Source organism: Homarus americanus, unplaced genomic scaffold, assembly GCF_018991925.1.
Source record: "Homarus americanus isolate GMGI-L3 unplaced genomic scaffold, GMGI_Hamer_2.0 scaffold37032, whole genome shotgun sequence".
NCBI lineage: Eukaryota > Metazoa > Arthropoda > Malacostraca > Decapoda > Nephropidae > Homarus > Homarus americanus.
The window spans coordinates 4,450,031-4,470,887 of NW_024731852.1; the positions used below are offsets into that span (position 1 = coordinate 4,450,031).

Below are 20,857 nucleotides of genomic sequence, written 5' to 3' on the forward strand. Positions count from 1 at the left end.
TGTAGTTAATTAACAGTGACCACCTCTGTTTATTCTGATATCTAAGTATAAGTATAGAGATTGAGGGAAAATGCATCTCCAATAATTTCTACATACTCTACAGTATACTATAAGTGGGTACGTCTTAACCTTGATATGAATTTGAATGAACTGTATTTAAAAACTACTTAGCTCCTCATCTCCCAATACTGTACATCGCAAAGGCCTTGACGTCACAATACTGTCACATGTCGTATTCCAGCTTTATTTTCAAGAGCTACAGACCGGCAATCAATTTATTATTGTTGGCGAGCTGGATATAGTATCTCTTATCCTCTTCACCACTGATCGGCTCGTTAGCCGCTTGGCCGATCGGTGACGTCTCTATTACGGACTGTTGGCAAGTACTGGGCATGCACCGGCTCCTGAATGTACCTGAACCTGCTCCAGTGTTCGTCAAGTCTGGTCTTGAAAGACTCTCAGTCGGTGCCGTCACAACACTTTCTGGCAGATTGTTCCAAGAGTTCACAACTCTCACTCCGAAAAAGTTGGCCCCCACAGTTTTCTGGACTTGCGGCTTCTTCAATCTTGAGCTGTGACCCCTTGTGGGGCGAGCGTCCGCCAGCTCCAAGTAAGGACACTCGACTGAGTAGTGCCACTTGAGATGCTTATACACCTCAATTAGGTCACACCTTGCCCGTCTGTAGTATAAGCTAGGCAAGTTCAGGCGCTCCAATCTCTCAGGGTAGCTGAGGTGCCAAAGGGCAGGCACCAGTCTGGTGGCCCTCCTTTGAACATTTTCAACCAACTGACAGTCCCTAGCATATCTCGGGGACCAGACAGGGTGACAGTACTCCAGATGGGGAAGCACTTCACCCCTGAAGATCGTTACGAGGGACGGACCGTCTAGATATCTGAACGACCTTCTTATAGGACCCAATAATTTATTTGCCTGATTTACCTTCTTCTCGCAATGGCCCGAGATCTTCAGCTCATTGTCAACATACACACCTAGGTCCTTCTCACATTCAGTCTCAAATAGTGCAGTTTCTTCATTCCGTTGGGACATTTGATACGCCTCCTTACCGTTGGTACGCCCCAGGTGCATCCTCTTACACTTCGTGACATTGAATCTCAGCAGCCATTTCTTCGACCATTCTTGGAGCCCACAGAGATCCTACTGCAGCTCTTCACAGTCCGCATGGTTCTTGATTTCCCGAAATAACTTGGCGTCATCGGCAAACATATTTATGGAAGAGTGTACAACGTCAGGCATGTCATTTATGAAACAAACAAAGATTTCTTGCCATCACCACACACACATTGCTTGCACACACTAGGACGCTCTCCCGAATACTCTAATTGTTTAATTTTTGACCTTTCATAAGGTACTGTATGCTGTCCAAAGCTTTGCCAAAGTCCAGATATATATTATCAATATGCCACCAAGTCCCAGGATCTGGTTACAAGCATCCAGCACCATAAGTAATTGCTTATAACCATGTTGGCATTCTGTTACTAAGTTGTTTCATAGTAGATGTTTCATCATGGCATCTCGTATAATTCTCTTTAATACTTTAAGAACATAAGAATGGAGGAAACTGCAGCGGGCCTATTGGCCCATACTGGGCAGTCCCATTTACACCCAACCCCCATTGCTCATATAAGCATCCAACCTATGTTTGAAGCTATCCAGCGTATTCGAGTTAATGATGATATTTAGTAACTTGCTCCACTCATACACTACTCTGTTTCCAAACCAATGTTTACCTATTTCGCGCCTAAATCTAAATTTGTCTAATTTAAAACCATTGTTACGAGTTCGCTCCTGGTTGGATAGTATGAGTACCTTTGTAATGTCTCCTTTGTTTAGCCCCTCGCTCTACGTCTCTCGAGGGAGTGCAAATTAAGATGCTTTAACCTGTCTCTGTACCCAAGGTTCCTAATGCCCGGGATTAGTCTTGTCATTCTCCTCTCTGTAATACGGTGACCTGAATTGAACTGCGTAATCCAAGTGAGGTTTCACAATATATAGTCTTAAGATGACCTTGCTAGTCTTGTAACTAACACTATGGCATCGTTGTTCATCTGGTATCTGGTTTCCCTGTTTACATCTCCTATACTTAGTACTTTACATTTGTCCACGTTGAATTTCATCTGCCATTTTTCAGACCATTCGAAAAATTTGTTTAGATCTTCCTGTAGTTTTGCGGAGTCCTCGTCAGGTTTAATTACACGTCCTATTTTAGTGTCATCAGCAAATTTACTTATGTTGCTGTCTATGCCACTAATGACGTTGCTCCAATGGGATTTAGTGCAGTTAATGCTCACTTGCTGTTTCCTGTCCTGTAACCACGCCCTAATCCATTTTAGAAACATTATGCTGGTCAGACTCACCGGTCGGTAATCATTTGTGGAGTGACGATCTCCCTGTTTGAATATAGGACTCACGTATACCATTTTCCAATCGCTGGGTATCCTTTACTCGTCCATGCATCTGCACAATAGGATTATAAGGGGCTCAGCAAGCTCGTTTGCACAACTCTTAGCACTCTGGGATGCACGCCATTAGAAGCAGACTAACGAGTACAATAAAACCCAACTCACTTATTGTATATATATATGTATGTATCTGAGCATTCACTGTAAGATGTGGAATTGTCACGATCCCGCCATGAGTAGGCCTACACGCAACCTACTTGTTTCTGCATTCGTGACATTATTAAATACAGATTCACGCAGGTATACAACACCTCCCAATTCCGCTACTGCTTTTACAAAATGTATGTACTTATTAAAAAAAAGCAACAACATTTGGTACATTGTGTACAGTGCAGTGGGGGTAAAATAGCTTTGGTAGGGAATACTGTTCATGTGTCTGCTGGTGGTGTTACGAATTGTGAATGTAGTAGTCGTGGTGGTTAGAGTGGTAGTGGTGGTAGGTGGTAACAATGATTGGAGTAGTTAGAGTGATAGTAACTAATATAATGATGGTGAACTCACATGCCGGAGAGAGAGAGAGAGAGAGAGAGTCCATTAATGGTAATGTTTGTGCAAATGTTTCATGTTTTAAGTACAGTCCCATGCTGAGCTCCCACTTGTGAAAGAGGTGATGAGTGTATTGTGTTTATGTATGAATATGTTCAGGTACATACATGCTTGTGTGATGAGGGTACCAGTATTAGTTAAGTGTTTCAAAACAGTAAAGCAACAAAATGATACACACTAAATCATCGTGTGTAATGTGGCATTCATATCCGGTTCACTTGTCACCCGACGAGAGCGATAACAGTTCTTTCAATCGCATCCATCGTTTAATAATTTAAAGTCCCTTATAATGGTGATTTCGCCACGCCAGACCTTCCCAAAATATCACGCTGGCTGTTGTTTTACATTCATATATGTGTCGTGTGTGTGTGTTAATGGTGTTTATGTACGAGTGCTGGAGACGAACAGTGGATCTCTCATACGGTGACTCCTGAAGCAACACTGTACTGTACCAACACTAACACACAACACACCTACACACGCCCTCAACTCTCAACATGGACAGAGCAAGACCTCCATCAACAATAACAAGGTGAAGACACACCTTTAAAGGACTAAGAGAATGACGCCATAATCTTGAATACAATGGTGAGCACGACCCAACTCTGTGGCCTTTAATATTGTTGAGTCTCACATGTACACATCGCTTCCTCGCACACACACACACACACACACACACACACACACACACACCGCTTTCTCTTATTTGAAACCTATATAGCGATACGGGATTATTAGTATTGTTATTTCTCAGAAATTATTCAGGTCAACCTTGTTAAACAGTTATAGATCACAACATGTACACGATATCGTGAGTGATTAACTTATGTAAATTCATACTAAAGGCTAAAACAATATTTTCTTATCCCCAACTGACAGAATTGAGCTTTTCTTACATTAACGTCTATGTCAGTGTGAAAATATGCTGTAGAATATACGTAAATAGATAACCTATTGGCTAAGTGAATCAATACTGCATTCTTCTTAACCCCACTTTCTCAGAGATGTAAATTTCACTTGCCCAGTTTTTTTCTGGTTCATTGTGTTGCTACCTCCAAGGTCTCTGCTTTCTACTTCTATATCCAAGGGGTGTTATCTTCAGTACCTTAACCTCATTTGTTTTTGTTTGGGTAGTAAAGCGTTTGGCTTTCTTGAACAGCCTGTGTGTGTGTGTGAAACTGGTTTGTGGTATGTACTGCACGTGCGAGGGCATGATGAGACTAGCTGTGCCTGAGTTCTCTGTGGTGTGACTTGGTAAATTGTATTTACTTATTTTGCTGAATTTTGACCATGTTACTAGGCTAACACACACACACACACACACACACACACACACACACATAAGAACATAAGAAAATAAGAAAATAAGGAGTCTGCAATAGGCCGGTTGGCCTGTGCATGGCAGCTCCTGTCGAGGGTTACTACCACTCTATCATCCATGAATCTATCTAGCCTCCTTTTGAAACTTTCCAGAGTTCCAGCACTTACTACAAAGTTGCTAAGCTTGTTCCACTCGTCCACCACCCTATTTGTGAACCAGTTTCTTCCTATCTCCCTCCTAAACCTAAACTTATCCAACTTAAATCCCTTGCTCCGAGTCCTATCCTGCTCGGATATTATAAGACTTTATCTATATCCCCTTTATTGATTCCTTTCACCCACTTAAATACTTCTATCATATCTCCCCGCACTCTTCGTCTTTCTAGGGAATGCAAGTTAAGTTTCTTTAACCTATCCTGATATGGAAGGTTTCTAAGTCCCGGAATCATTTTGTCATTCTTCGCTGCACCGACTCTAGTGAATTGATATCCATTCTATAATAAGGGCACCAGAACTGAACCGCATAATCGAGGTGCGGCCTGACTAGCGCAAGATATAGTTGCAATAAGACCTCTGCACTCTTGTTACTTACACTTCTAGATATAAAACCCAATACTCTGTTTGCCTTATTTCGAACATTAACGCACTGTTTTCTAGGCCGTAGGTCCGGGCTTACAAGTACCCCTAGGTCTCTTTCACAAGTCGACTTCTCTAGGTTGATGTTGTTAAGGCTGTATACATTGTCAGTATTTGTTCTTCCAATATTAAGTACGCTGCACTTGCTGGTGTTGAATTTCATTTGCCATTTTTCAGACCACCCCTGCAGTTTATTTAGATCCTCCTGTAATGCATTTGCATCCTGCCAAGAATTAATCTGCCGCCCTATTTTGGTGTCATCCGCAAACTTACTTATGTCACTGGTGATCCAAGTATCTAGATCGTTTATGTAGATTATGAACAAGAGTGGGCCTAGTGCTGACCCCTGGGGAACCCCACTGGTTACACGGCCCCACTCAGATTTAACACCATCTATGCTGACCCTCTGCGTTCTATCGGCGAGCCATGATTTTATCCAATTTAAAACTTTACCCTCGATACCATGAGCCTTAATTTTTCTCAGAAGCCTCTGATGCGGTACTCTGTCAAATGCTTTGCTAAAGTCTAAGTAAATAACATCGTAATTTTCGTCATTATCTACTACCTCGAAGACTTTCCTAAAAAACGTCAGCAGATTTGTTAAACAAGATTTTCCCTTTGTAAACCCATGTTGAGAGTCGTAGATTAATTTGTTTGTCTCTAGATGCGATCGGATGCTATCTGCTATAATTGATTCCAGAAATTTCCCCACTACTGAGGTCAAACTGATCGGACGGTAATTTGACGCTGATGCTCTGCCTCCCCTTTTGAATATGGGTACTACATTTGCACACACACACACACACACACACACACACACACGCAGTTAATGATATGACCCAACTCACAAACATCTGCTGTTGAAGATTGTTCTTTCGAATATTAATACTTGTAACTGGTACTGGCAAAAGTAAGTGCAGTACTAGAAAACAGCCCTATCAAAAAGTTCCCTAGCCACGCGAGTAGTGCCATGGTGCACATGAGCAAGGGAGGCACTGTAGGGCGTAACATCACTATACGTACCCGTGAATCTGTGGACAGGCAAATATGTGTCGACTGCTTCGGGTTCACGAGTCTGAATTTCAGGGTTCGTGGAGCAGCGGAAGAACAAAAATTCGTGACTGTACCAGCTGTTTCCTGTGGTTTGTTATCTATTGTGGCGTAGAAAATATCCATGTGTATTGTGATATAATTTCACACGCTCGAGATATAGGAGTACAGTAACTCTAGTAATAACTATTAGAGTTACTTGTGTCAAACGTTAGCTGCGTGACTGACCGGGACCATATCAGGTATCATAGATAACTCACCTTAACGTTCTACTCTGTGAACATAACACCTGTCTTTACTGTCACATAACACCTGTTTCTACTGTCAACAACTTCCTCCTCACCTTCCATCCATCTCTGTCAGCAATATTACTGTACTGATTTTAGAAGAAACAGGTCGACTGCTATTCATACTTTTACTTTTTACTTTTATCCTCTTCGCCACTGATCGGCTCGTTAGCCGCTTGGGCGATCGGTCACGCCTCTGATTACTTTTCCTTTTCATTTATCCTCTTCACTAAAAGATCGGCTCGCTAGCCGCCCGGGCGATCGGTCACGTCTCTGTCACGCACTGTTGGCAAATACTGGGCATGCACCGGCTCCTGAATGTACCTGAACCAGCTCCAGTGTTGGTCAAGTCTTGTCTTGAAAGGGCTCGCACTCGGTGCCGTTACAACACTCTCTGGTAGATTGTTCCAAGAGTTTACAACCCTCACTCCGAAAAAGTTTGCCCTCACAGTTTTCTGGACTTGCGGCTTCTTCAATCTTGAGCTGTGTCCCCTTGTGGGGCGAGCGTCCGCCAGCTCCAAGTAAGGACACTCAACTGAGTAGTGCCCCTTGAGATGCTTATACACCTCAACTAGGTCACCCCTTACCCGTCTGTAGTATAAGCTAGGCAAGTTCAGTCGCTCCAATCTCTCAGGGTAACTGAGGTGCCGAAGGGCAGGCACCAGTCTGGTGGCCCTCCTTTGAACATTTTCAACCAACTGACAGTCCCTAGCATATCTCGGGGACCAGACGGGGTGACAGTACTCCAGATGGGGAAGCACTTCACTCCTGAAGATCGTCACGAGGCATGTGATGGTGATGTGCTCAGTGTTTATAGCTTTGTGATGTGGTAGAGGTGTGCAAGTGTTCAGGGTCTGTATACGTGATGGCTGCTCCATGGTACCTCAATCCTTATTTATCGTCGGTTTTCTCCCATCAGATTAGTGGATAAATGTCTGGGTATTATCTTCGGACCGATGTCTTGATTACCTTTATAGCCTATTGCAGCTACTAACTCCATGGCTCCTCAGAGCTGATTTGCATATGGCCTTGATTCCACGATTTTTAAAGTCTTTCCATTACAAGGCACTTCAACGTATTTTACTTTTTGTCAATACAGTTTCCGCTCTCCTTTATCTGATGTGTTTTTTTTTCAAGTGTTTCACAGTTGGATTTTTCGCTGTATTCGTTCACTTGACAAACTGAACGATGTCAATTGGTTAAAGAAGCTTTTTATGGTAATTATCTTTAAAGGGAATGAGTATGATAATTGTGTTATAATTCGTGGTTTAGTGAATAAATTACACTTCTATAGTGTGTCTGGTGTTATCGTAGTGTCACCTGGATGAGTGAGGGTGTACCATTTAATTAATGGGGGAGAGGCGGGTGCTGTGGGTGAGGGAGGAGTGATGGGTGAATGTAAGTGAAAGGGGTTGGATCATGCGGGTGAGAATTGTGATGGGTGGAGGAGGGGGATCATAGAGGCACCGTCACGACCCACACACCACATACATAGTCACTCGAAAAACTATCTATACAAAATTGTGTTACAAAAAAATTACAGAAAGAGTTAGTGAAAGAGTTTGGTACTAGATTATGGGATCTATCGCCCATAATTAATTAATCACTAGTGTTGGTGATGCTGAGTGGTACACGTCACACAAGGCACACTCACGTCTTGATTTCAGTTTGTCCAATGGTGTACCAGAGGCCAGGGTCTAAAGATTTCTTGAGACCTTGGCAAAGGCAACGACTAACATTTCGACGCGTCAGCGACACTTTTCGGACGCTGATATGACTCGCCAAATGCAGCATAAAATGTGTGTAAATTGAGACAATGCATTTCTCCGAGTTAGGCTATTATACACTCACTACCCTGTTAGCTAACTGTAATGTTCGTAATGGAATCTTATCTACCAAGAACAAGGTTTCAGTGATATTACCGTCATCCATATAGATAAATACTACAAAATTAATCCACACCTTTAATCTCTATATACAAACTTGGGTAGGTACTGTACGCACAAGGAGGATTATTTCACATCCTTGATCGGAAAGATTGGCTAATTTTTCTGTGCTCTCCGTGTTTGCAGGTTAGAAAGGTTGATGGCGTAATTCAGTCCGTATCTCCTGAACAGGTTCTCTGAAGTGTGTATAATCTGAGCAAGGGAAGACGTTTGTGTGTGACCTCAAACACTTACACAGTCGTGGATCTAAAAACGAACAGTCATACCTTACACACACACACACACACACACACACACACGCACGCCTGCTCATTATTTATTTTTTCTCGGGAACTCGTTTTAATGAAAGTGTGTCATGTTCCACCCTAGCAGTTTAGTTTATAATGTCGGGTAGACTAACAAAGAACACGTGCGGGATTGACATAGTTACCCATCAGTAATGTGTGTGTGTGTGTGTGTGCAGCTAATTTTGTTTTCACACTCCACAGAATTTGTTATATCTTAAGGCGTAACGTGTATTGACAGGTATAAATATCATTTGCATAATACATATTTTCCGTGTAAACGCTTGTGTGAGGGTGCAGGTAACGGTGTGACTGACTGCGTGGAGCACACTTGTGTAATCACTTGACCACCACCTGGCACTCTGCTGCTGCTTCTGCCTCTACTGCTACCACTGCCACATACTGCTACTGCTGCCCCATATTATTCTTACACTGTTTCTTCTCTTTAACAACTTCTAGATTTACCTTTCTGACAAATTTCGTTTTTGTGTCTTAAATGGTAGTTTTTATTACCCTCGTATTACACATTCTCATACGTTTTTCTGCAGCCGTTTGAAGACTATAGCAACTCCTCCTCTCGAGTGTGCTGGCCGGATCTGAATTCACCGCCAATTACTGTAGGCCTACTACTACTACTAATAGTAATAATAATAGATAATAGCAATAATATTTATCAGTGATATTAATATTATTATTATTTTGTCATTGCCTTTGACATTACAATCATCATTTTCATTATCATCGTCATCATCATCATCAGCATAATAAGCTCAGTCGCGTCAGTGGATTGGGTCAGCTAAGCCTCGAGTGTTTACATCTCTATGACTCACCTGGGAATACTGTCAACACAACAGTGAGACTCTGACGTATAGAATGACAAGGCTGCAGAAGTGTAGAATGACATGGTTCCCGGGTAGTAGATAAAAGAGGTTTCCGACATGTAAAATGACGTAACCTGTGACTTTTGAAAGATGAGTCACCACAAACCCCCCAAAAAAAAATCTGGTCATTCATAGTGATTCATTCATCTTTCAATTTTAAATCTGCATTTATTAGTTTTATTCTTCATGTTATGTGTGTAAATTAGCAGTAGGTAGGTACAGTATATGTATAGTGTTAACGGATCACCGGAAGATTATAGATCCCAGTAAATTTCACCAAATGATTAAATACCCTAATGCTATGTTGGTTTGTTTAGGTTAGGTTAGTGTTAGGGTGTTTAATTATCAGGTAAAATAAGCTGGGGTCTCTAATCTTCACGTGATCAGGTGACCTTGTTGGTGAGGTGCTAGAGTGTGTGTGTGTGTTGGAGGGGGAGGAGTAGTGTGTCCCACGCAGATGTTTCACTGCATCAGCGACCCAAGTGTTCACTGCTGTGCTCTACCTGAGGGGGGAGGCCTGACCTATTGATGATGGAGGACAGGTGAGTGGACGAGATGGAGTGACATCATTTGAGGGAGAGGGAGGAAAAGTTGGGAGTGAGATGGCGATGAAAGGATGGGGAAGGTTGATAACTGAGAAAAGGGAATGGAGGCGAGAAATGCGAATGGGTATTGGCCATAAGAGAAAGAGATATGGAAAGAAGAGGATATGGAGTGGAAAGGGAGGGGGGTTAATGATGGTAATACCGCGCTGTGTGTGTGAAAGAAATCTCGTGTACAGGGTGGAGAGAGTTTATCCGCACAATAAAATCCTTGAGAGTCACCTTGTGCTGGTACAATGATTATGTGTCCCCCCAACCGTGTTCCTGTAGCCCTCTCAACCATTTCCCTGTGTTCCCCCTGAGCCGTGTTCCCTGTAGCCCCCTCAACCGTGTTCCTGTAGCCCCCCTCAGCCGTGTTCCTGTAGCCCCCCCCTCAATTGCGTTCCTGTAGCCCTCTCAACCGTGTTCCCTGTATTCCCACTCAGCCGTGTTCCTGCCCCCCCAACCGGGTTCCCTGTATTCCCCCCAACCGTGTTCCTGTATCCCCCCCTCAATTGCGTTCCTGTAGCCCCCCCCTCAATTGCAGCCGTGTTCCCCCCCTCAGCCGTGTTCCCTGCCCTATGTTCCCCCCCCCTCAGCCGTGTTCCTGTAGCCCTCTCAACCGTGTTCCTGTATCCCCCCTCAGCCGTGTTCCTGTAGCCCCCTCCCAACAGTGTTCCTGTATCCCCCCTCACCGTGTTCCTGCCCCCCCTCAACCGTGTTCCCCCCTCAGCCCGTGTTCCTGTAGCCCCTCAACCGTGTTCAGCCGTGTTCCTGTAGCCCCCCTCAACCGTGTTCCCTGTGCCCCCTCAACCGTGTTCCCTGTAGCCCCACACAGCCGTGTTCTCTAGCCCCACTCTGCCGTGTTCCCCATGGCTCCCCTCAACCGTGTTTGTAGCCCTCAACCGTGTTCCTTATAGCCCCACTCAGCCGTGTTCCCCATAGCCCCCCTCAACCGTGTTCCCCATAGCCCCACTCAGCCGTGTTCCCCGTAACCCCACTCTGCCGTGTTCCCTGTAGTCTCACTCAGCCTTTTTCCCTGTAGTCCCACTTACTGTGTTCCCTGTAGGCTGTAGTCCCACTCAGCCGTGTTCTTTGTAGTCCCACTTGCTGTGTTCCCTATAGTCCCACTCAGCCGTGTTCCCTGTAGTCTCACTCAGCCGTGTTCCCTGTAGCCCCATTCTGCTGTAACAAAGACGTGACCGATCGCCCAAGCGGCTAACAAGCTGATCAGTGGTGAAGAGGATAAAAGTAAAAAAATCCCTGTAGTCCCCTTGCTGTGTTCCTGTAGTCCCCACTCAGCCGTGTTCCCTGTAGCCCCACTCTGATGTGTTCCCTGTAGTTCCAGTCAGCCGTTTTCCCTGTAGCCTCCTCAGCCGTTTTCCCTGTAGTCTCTCTCAGCCGTGTTCCCTGTAGTCTCTCTCAGCCGTGTTCCCTGTAGTCCCACTTGCTGTGTTCCCTGTAGTCCCACTCAGCCGTGTTCCCTGTAGCCTTACTCTGATGTGTTCCTTGTAGTTCCAGTCAGCCGTTTTCCCTGTAGGCCCACTCTGATGTGTTCCCTGTAGTTCCAGTCAGCCGTTTTCCCTGTAGCCTCACTCAACCGTTTTCCCTGTAGTCTCTCTCAGCCGTGTTCCCTGTAGTCTCTCTCAGCCGTGTTCCCTGTAGTCCCACTTGCTGTGTTCCCTGTAGTCCCACTTGCTGTGTTCCCTGTAGTCCCACTCAGCCGTGTTCCCTGTAGCCTTACTCTGATGTGTTCCCTGTAGTTCCAGTCAGCCGTTTTCCCTGTAGTCTCTCTCAGCCGTGTTCCCTGTAGTCCCCGTAGTCCCACTCAGCTGTGTTCCCTGTAGTCCCACTTGCTGTGTTCCCTGTAGGCTGTAGTCCCACTCTCTCTAGTGTGGGAGATGTTCTCTCACTGTACATAAACAATTCAGGGTCTGGAGAGACAGTGGTGCCGTTGTTCGTGGGAGCCTGACACCTGACTGATTATATATCTGTTAAGGAAATATCGGTAATGTTTACCTTGAGGCAGCACAAACATGACATGTACAGTTGGCTCCACTCTCGCGTTTACCACTTGGCGTTGCCAATCCTCTCTTTCCTTGAGGTATGAACCCTGAACTCTCAAGTGGGAATTCGAAGCATTCTTTAGTGAGAAGAGAAAATTTAACACTGGAGCACCTTAGTTTTCGTCTTTATTCAAGACATCCTCAGAGGCAACTGAATTTATGGGAGCTGAGTGGAGTTTATGTACAATGAGTGACCTTACAAAGCATCAGGACAGGTGAATGACCTGAGACCCACTAATCCACATGACCACAACTCACCTCCATCACAAATGAGACCAGACCTTTTTTTTTTTAATCGAAATTTATCTTCTCTACTTTAGTTACCATTGTGAATCTACAATGTATGTAGGCATAGTTTTTTATGGGTATTTAGCCCACCCGGACATAGGTCAATGACCCACATCAGGGCCTGGGGGCGAAAATAATAATAATAAAAATATGATTAATATTGATAATAAACCATAAATAAATAAGAACATTAAAAAACCAATAGTGAGAAACTATATACTGTACATATGTACAGTATGTTGTGTTGTCGAGGTAAGAGAAACAATTGAGACCCTGCAATTGTATGTAAATGAGGCAGAAAGTCATTTCAGCAACCTGGGACTTGGTCACAAGTTTTGTGATGCCATATGGCAGCAGGGTCTACCATTAGACAACACATTATGGTTTCATTATCTTCCCAGGTGGTTGTACCTCCCTTTTTGTTAGCTGCACTTCACCACCTTAAATTCTCCAACAGTAAAGTTAGGTACTCTTTGAAGCTAGGTGGACTCTGGGTGCCCTGGGTGCAAACCAACAACCCTTAAAACAGGATGTGGTAGGTGTATCCACTGGGCACCTCACCTCATTTGAATACAAAAATTCTACAGATATTATGACCTGTTCTCAAGCAGTGCACACAGTAATTTATTTTCTTTCAGAATAACAGTAAACAATAATGTATATTAGAAAATAGATCCTCATCAGACACAAAGGAGAGACCCACTGACAGACCAACATGGCGAACCGAGACCGTAGAAGCAAAAGTATGTCAGTGAGTGATGATGAATTCTACGATAGTGTTGACTACATAAAAGACAAACGTGAGAATGAAAACTGTGTCTCAGATCAAAGTGCTACTCAGGATGGCTTCAGTGAAACTGTTGACAAGAGGATCTCGGGAGAAGACTCCCCGGCCATGACTTCATCACCTGAGAAGAGAACAAAACTCAGAGATACCATAAACAGTTCACTCTCAGAAGAAAGTGACTCTATGTCAGAAAACACAGCCACTACTGACAAGAAGATCATCAAGAAACAATCAGTTCTCAAATGGACGATGATGGCTCGGGAGGTGATCCAGGCAGGAGTGAGCGATGATGACTCCCCCTTCAGGAGGTCTTCTAGCAGCTCCAGCATCTCCAGCACTGAGAGGAGAATCTCAGGCTCCACCATGTTGGAGGACATCGCTCAGGTGAGTTCTTACACTCAGTATAAAAGTGATGATGGTGAAGATTATGTCCATTTCAGGACTTTAACCAAAAGAAACAATAATTTAAATTTTTCTTACATATATGTGTCTAAATGGAACAGTTTTACATGACCTCATTTGTTCATTATACTGTGCAGGTATTGGTATAGCTTCTCTCATGGCTTGCATGTAATTTTAGGGTAACTTAGACAACTGGGACCCAGAGACCTGTGTGACACTGCTGCGTATCCCAAGTGTCTCAAACTATTCAGGACTTAAGAGACTCATGGAAGTTGTAAGTTTAATTTATTTCTCATAGCTTAAATGATGATACAGTACTAATTGATATTATATCCTGCCAACATAAATGCTAAATAATTTTGAATCTCTTTTGTTGTGACAATGAACGTTACCATTAATTTCAGGCAAGTAAAGAGTGGCTAGAAGACTTCTTGCATCTGGATGGTTTAGGAGTTTTGTTTGAATCCTTGGAGCGATTAAGTGATCGAGGCTTCAGCTCTATTGCAGATGCCTTACTTCAGCTTGAGTGTGTACTGTGTATTAAAGCAGTGATGAACTCCAAGACAGGCTTGGAATACATTATCAATAATGACAGCTATACACGGAAACTTGCCAAATGTAGGAATTGCACATCAACTTCCTGTGATTTCTTGCTAGCTTAAAGTCAGATTTATAGCTACAGTATCTGATTTGATGACGTTAAATCTTTGAAGTTTCTTTATTACTGTACTGTACTGTATTGTACTATACAGTACTGTATTGAATTGTGTTGTAATAATGTACAATAATTTTTTTATATTTTATTTCCAAATTTCAAGTTATGGCTTGCATTACTCCCTCTGTTTCATGTACTGTACAGTATAGTACAATATAATCAAATAACTAAAGACAATGGATAAAAATCAGTGATTAGGGCTTTGACATGAAGTACTACTGTACAGTACAGTATTAAGAATCATAAGATACTGGTGTAATACAATACAATAATAGCCAGCAGTTTTTTTAAATTATTAGAACATAGATAGTTGTGTATCCTGAAAAAAATATATATACGTATTTATTTTATTTTTTGCTAAACAGTTTACTGATTTTTGCAGCCCTGGATTCACGGAATATGCTGGTTAAGAAACAGGTATTCGAGTTACTGTCAGCCTTGTGTGTGTATTCTGAGCAGGGCCATGCTCTTGCTCTCGACTCTCTTAATAATTACAAGGTGAGTATAATTTGTATTTTGTTTCTCATTTACTGTATACAGTATAGTACTGTAATAAAAATGTACAGCAGTGCATGCCCAATACTTGTCAACAGTGTGTAACAGACATGACCGACAGCCCAAGCGGTCCATGAACCAAACAGTGACGAAGAAGATAAAAGTAAAAGTACTAACTGAAATTTTTTTTAATGAGCTAACAATAGAGTATAGAATTCAGTACTGTACATAATACGGTAACTACATCCACTTCTCCGTAATGTTTAGTCAAATGAATTTTATCTGGTACGTAAAAGTAATTTAAAAAAAATTTATGTACTGTACAGGGTGTTTGCAAAGTCTTCAAAACTTAATACAGTATATGAAAATAATGTACACATGAGAGTTGTAAAGGGAAATTATTAATACACAAGTGTTTTTGTTTTAAACCAAATTATCATTTGTTTGAAAACAGTTATATGTGTCATTTAAGCGAGTACTGTGTGTGGACTCTTGTGATACCACATGCTTATTACTGCTGTATACTACTGACCTGTACATGTTCTTCAGCCAAATATTTATTCAAGTTTGCCATTTGATTATCACAGGAACTACAGTCTCATATCTGTAACAAAAACACATGTTCAGCACTTAAATTGTACTGTCTTTTGTTCTAATTGGAATGGGATTGTAATTTGTAAAGATTACTCCAGCTGTATTATTTCATCCCTGTTTTTTGTGAAGGAAGAAAGTGAAGAATGCACAGTGAAACTTGCAACATTTGATTCTACATTCAATGGACTTGTTTATTTTAGGATGGTGTTTCATATAAATACACTTATTGTAAGACACCCATTTTGAATTACATTACTGTACAGTATTTAGTACATTACAGGTATCCCACACTAGTTAGCAGGGTTTGAATTATCCCTTTTTTGTGTACTGTAGCTTCATAAGTGAATGAGCACTTATTTGAATTTCCTGTGTTCTAGTAGATGTTAAGCCCATCTGAGCCTTAACAGATGCTGCTTAATTTTTTATAGTTTAGGCACTGGACAGGCATCTCTCAATTTACAAAGGGCACTTTAGGAACGAAACCCCTTCATATATGAAGGGATGCTTTTGTTCTAGCTTTTTTGGAATAAAATAATTTATAAGTCCCTAAAAGATCATTTTTCCCACAAGAAGATAACACCATAAATTAACAGTTTTAAAAGCCATTGAAGTACTACTGTGTTTCCAAATATATCCTCATTAACTCATGAGGTATATCTTTATTCATTTTTATACTTTTGCAGTTGTTATTATAATTAATCTCCATTATTGAGTGTGTGAACCAGCATTTTTTTTATTACTTCTTGTGCAGTATATGTTTTTAAATTTTGTTGCAGGTGTTCAAGAATCAGAGGTACCGGTTCATGTTAGTGGTGGAGGAAATTTGCAATGCAGAGGTTGTGGATTACCAAACAACACTGGTAGCCTTTATTAACTGTCTAGTGCTTGGCATCAGTCATCTACAGACACGGGTTGCCCTCAGGAATGAATTTGTTGGTGAGTTATCTCATGTGGTCATGGCAAGCGATAAATGCTCACTCTGAATGATTTTTTTTAATCAGATTGTCGTGTGATATTAATTAAAGTTGATAATTTTTTTTAACAAACATTATATTGATATGAGAAGATTCTGTAGTTTGAGAATAAAATAATAGAATCTAATTGAACTCCAGGTCTGTAATATTAGGTGCAGGAAATTGCAAATTACTGTACAGTATACTTAATTGATTTCAGAGGAATAGTTTAGAACATTGATGTCAAACATCTGAAAAGTTTATGTTGAATACAATTTTAATTTAAATATTGACCCCTTAGATATACAGTAGTATGTATATGTAAGATTTCAACAAGCTGAAGATATTACTAAATAGATTTTCAACATTTAATTTAATGTGGTTGTATCAAGACAGGGCTGACAGGATATTGTGTGACTGTGTGTGTGTGCGTGCTTGTTTGTGTGTGTGTGTGTGTGCGCGCGTGCATGTGTGTGTGTGTGTGTGTGTGTATGTGTGTGCTTAAAAATGCTCACTCCCATATCAGGGTCCCTATTAAGATTTTAGTTTTCATTAATAACTTAGTGTCATCAGCAAACATTTGTAATGATGAGTGAATAGCCTCTGGCATATTATTTATGAAATAGGCAAACAACACTGGTCCTATGTCTTTGCCCTGCAGTATACCACTGGACATTTATGAGCTAAGTCACTGTATCAGCCACATAGCCCTGGCATTATGTGTTAGAAAAGCTGAGATAGAATAAAATAAATACATTTAACCCTGTTTGTATGACCTTGATTATGGATTTGTTATATCTATCCAGGGTTGGACTTCATGAAGGTACTGAACAAATTACAAAAGGTAGAAGATGACCACTTGTCTCTTCAGTTGTCAGTTTTTGAGGATAGCTATGAAGAGGACCAAGAGCAGTTATATGGAGTTGAGGGACAACACAACATCAACCATTATGATGCCTTTAATGCACTCTTCACTAAGGTGATGCTATGTACATTATCATTTTTACAGCTGTTTATTGTAGAGAAAACAAATACTGTCATTTAAAGTACTGTATGTAGATTTTGCAATATTTCTGTGTGCTATTTTACTAATAAACCCCAAAACATCATCCACTTCCACTAAACATATGAATCTTATAACACTGCTTGGATCCATCATAGATGTTTGAGGATGATATTCATCTATTGAGATTTGTAATACAGAAAAGTGAATCATCAGTTTCATAATGTTTATGCATCAAGCAAGAAGCAAGTGTGTTTTTTTTCATAAATAATTACATTACATATTTATTAAGAGAAGTTCATATCACTTAACAGTATTCATGCCCAGATTAATCTTATTGTGGAGAATAAAACTTGTTGCAGGTTCGTGAAACACCCCACTCCCTCCAACTTTTGGCACTGATCCACAACCTCACCCAACTTGACCCAGACAAAGAGGAAAGGTTGGTACATCATTGCCTGCTTGCAAAAATTACTGTATTTACCAGCTATCAGCTGTCTTATCAGTTTATCATGTCTATTAGTTTTTATATACAGTGTAGAATATATTGGTTACCGGTATATATATTGCAGTGATGATGTATGGGCAGCACTAGATCGTGTGGGTATCCGTGTAGTGGAGGGCACCTTTACTACTACATGGGCAGAGACTGTTGCACCATCACAAAACTTTTCTCGCAATGTAGCTACCCAAACTATATCAAGACGTGGCTCACGTGTACCAGTGCCTGCAGTAGGAGTTAACCACACTCTGCTTCCTCATGAGTTACCTGAAGGCCAGCCATCTAAGAATATAGACAGAATTGCTGGTGATATCCATGGGGAGAATGATTGTACTATATATTCCACATCCAATGAGAGCGAACATACCAGCAAACCAGGGCCCCTTCCACCACCTCCACCACCACCTCCTCCACCTCCTCCTCCTCTCAACCATGCATTACCACCACCACCACCTCTTCCAGGATATGGAGGTCCTCCACCTCCTCCACCCCCACCACCACTGCCTTCTCTTGGATGGGGGGTCCCACCACCCCCTCCATTTCCTTTAGGTTTTAGAGGGCCTCCTCCTCCTCCTCCTCCTCCTGGATGTGGAGGGCTTCCACCACCACCACCACCTCCTCCTCCTCCAGGATATGGAGGGCCTCCACCTCCTCCTCCTCCTCCAGGATGTGGAGGGCCTCCACCCCCTCCTCCTCCTCCAGGATGTGGAGGGCCTCCACCACCTCCACCTCCTCCAGGATGTGGGGGGCCTCCACCACCTCCACCTCCTCCAGGCTGTGGAGGACCTCCTCCTCCTCCACCTCCTCTTGGTAGTAGATTTCATAATCCACTTAATCCTTCCATGTCATTCCCCACATATTCAACTACCCAGAATACTCCATCATTCTACAGTACACTTCCACGACCCCGCTCAAAAATGAAGCATCTGAATTGGAGTAAAGTAAGCAATAATACCATCAACAATTCTCTGTGGCAACATGTACATAAAGATCTGGTTGAATCCCCTCCAACATCTTTAAATTATCTTCAGATTGAAGAACTGTTTTGCCAAGTAACTAAAGCTCCAGCAGCAAAGGCTACCAAGAAACAGTCAACAGAGGTGACTTTACTGGATTCAAAGAAATCTCTTAATGTTAATATTTTCATGAAACAATTCAAGGCATCTCATGCGGAGGTTGTTGCCCTCATCCATGACTGCAAAAGTTCACAAATTGGCTCTGAGAGGCTTAGGGGTTTCCTGAGAATACTTCCAGAAGATGGAGAGGTGAGACCAACATGCAATATATTCTTGTTGAAAATAAATACAGTACAGCTACATGAAATTTTTTTTATAGTCATGACAAATATATAGCAAGAGTTTACTTACCTACTGTAACTACTGTATTTATAAATTTTGTTAGAGAAATGGCTATTAATTTCTATATACTGTACAGTACAGTAGTATGAATTAGATGTTGAAAAATGAAAAAGATTCTTTCATCGAAGGGGGTCAAGGTTCACAAACATAAGAACAAGCGTTTGTAATCATAGGTAACAAAATTTATTTCATGTGTGTAATATTCTGCAGGTGACAATGATCAAGGAGTACCTCGGGGATATAGAAAAGCTTGGTAATGCAGAGAAATTCTACTATGAGCTGGTTAAAGTCCCCAAATTCCAGCTCCGTCTTGAGGGTATGATCCAGGTATGTACTCATTCTCAGCTCCTGGGTATGATTTTATCCATCAATAATTACTGTACATGTATCGGTTTATGTTGTGGGGATGTTGAAACCAATTATTTATCCCCAGGTAACATAATAAAATTTGCCTACTCGGTTTATCCAGGTGTATGTAAATAATCCATTCTATGATTAACCCTCTGGCACTCATAATAAGTTTTTAAGTTTCCGTGGCCACAGCAAAAATCATATGGGACAACTCGTGAGGTCTGGTCATCTTCGTTTTGCAGTCAAGTTATCTCACAAGATTTATTATATTTTTTTGCATGATTTATACTTCACCGTCTTCTGTATTATTTTGGCTCATTTGTTTAATGTTCCTGTAATACACCAGATATTCAAAGATTTAAATAAAACCATATGCATACATTATCTACACTATTGGAAGTGACATCATTATATGTTCTCAGATGGAGGATCTGCATCCAGCAGCAGACAGTCTGAGGCCGCAAATCAAGATGCTCTTGACTGCTTGTGATAAAATTCTGAATAGTGAAAGTATTCAAGATTTCTTTGCATATATCCTTACTGTTGGAAATTTCATCAACACGGTAAGTTTCTGTTTAATGCAACAGGATTTCCACACTGTATTCCACTGGGTAGAGTAGAGGATAACAATGCAGATTGAGGTTACTGTTATTAAATTCATGTGTCAAGGTTTCTTGTTAAAATTTAAAAAGAATGTTATGATATGAATAATGTTCGTGAATCACTCCTCCACTTTCTGTTTTCATCAATATTTCAGGGGAGCTATGCAGGTAATGCTCTTGGATTTCGACTTAACACCATATCTAAGTTGTGGGAAACACGAGCCAACAAACCAGGAATGACTTTACTGCACTACTTGGTTCAGACAGTTCAAGATGACAACTTAGACATATTAAACTTTCTTGATGAACTTGGTGATTTAAGCAAGACAGCTAGGTTAGTAACAGTTCAAAATTTCTTGTACCTGTATTTTACCCTTTCTGTTAGTAACAAAGGGAACCAGAAGTAATTTCTTAGTACAGTACATTGGGTTCGCAACCCATAAGATGCAAGTTTATTTCCATATCCAGATAAGGTTAAAGGATATCATTGTTTTTGTTGTAGAGAGTACTAGCCATTGTCATATAAAGTCCTATTTCACCTTACAATCAGAACTCAACAAATTGTGATTGGAATAACGCTTGTTCATATTTTAAATATTGTTAAATGCTTGTGATTATCAAGTGTTCCTGCTCTATATGTCAGGATACTGTCATCTTTAAAGTTATCAAAAGTGAATTTGTAAAGAGTATATTCATAATAATGCCACCTAAATTAATGGACTAATGATG

The 20,857-nt window shown here is 41.4% G+C and overlaps 1 protein-coding gene across 1 annotated transcript in view; it reads left to right on the forward strand.

Moving 5' to 3' along the window:
• Nucleotides 1–20,857, forward strand: part of LOC121867859 (inverted formin-2-like) — a 41,100-nt gene that overhangs the window by 11,732 nt on the left and 8,511 nt on the right. Inside the window, exons 2-12 of the mRNA XM_042367984.1 lie at nt 13,005–13,537; nt 13,734–13,829; nt 13,960–14,173; nt 14,653–14,768; nt 16,136–16,295; nt 17,119–17,291; nt 17,678–17,757; nt 17,888–19,082; nt 19,386–19,502; nt 19,949–20,089; nt 20,284–20,462. Coding sequence (XP_042223918.1) covers nt 13,082–13,537; nt 13,734–13,829; nt 13,960–14,173; nt 14,653–14,768; nt 16,136–16,295; nt 17,119–17,291; nt 17,678–17,757; nt 17,888–19,082; nt 19,386–19,502; nt 19,949–20,089; nt 20,284–20,462 — 2,927 coding nt within the window. The 5' untranslated portion in view covers nt 13,005–13,081. The remainder of the gene's footprint in view (nt 1–13,004; nt 13,538–13,733; nt 13,830–13,959; nt 14,174–14,652; nt 14,769–16,135; nt 16,296–17,118; nt 17,292–17,677; nt 17,758–17,887; nt 19,083–19,385; nt 19,503–19,948; nt 20,090–20,283; nt 20,463–20,857) is intronic.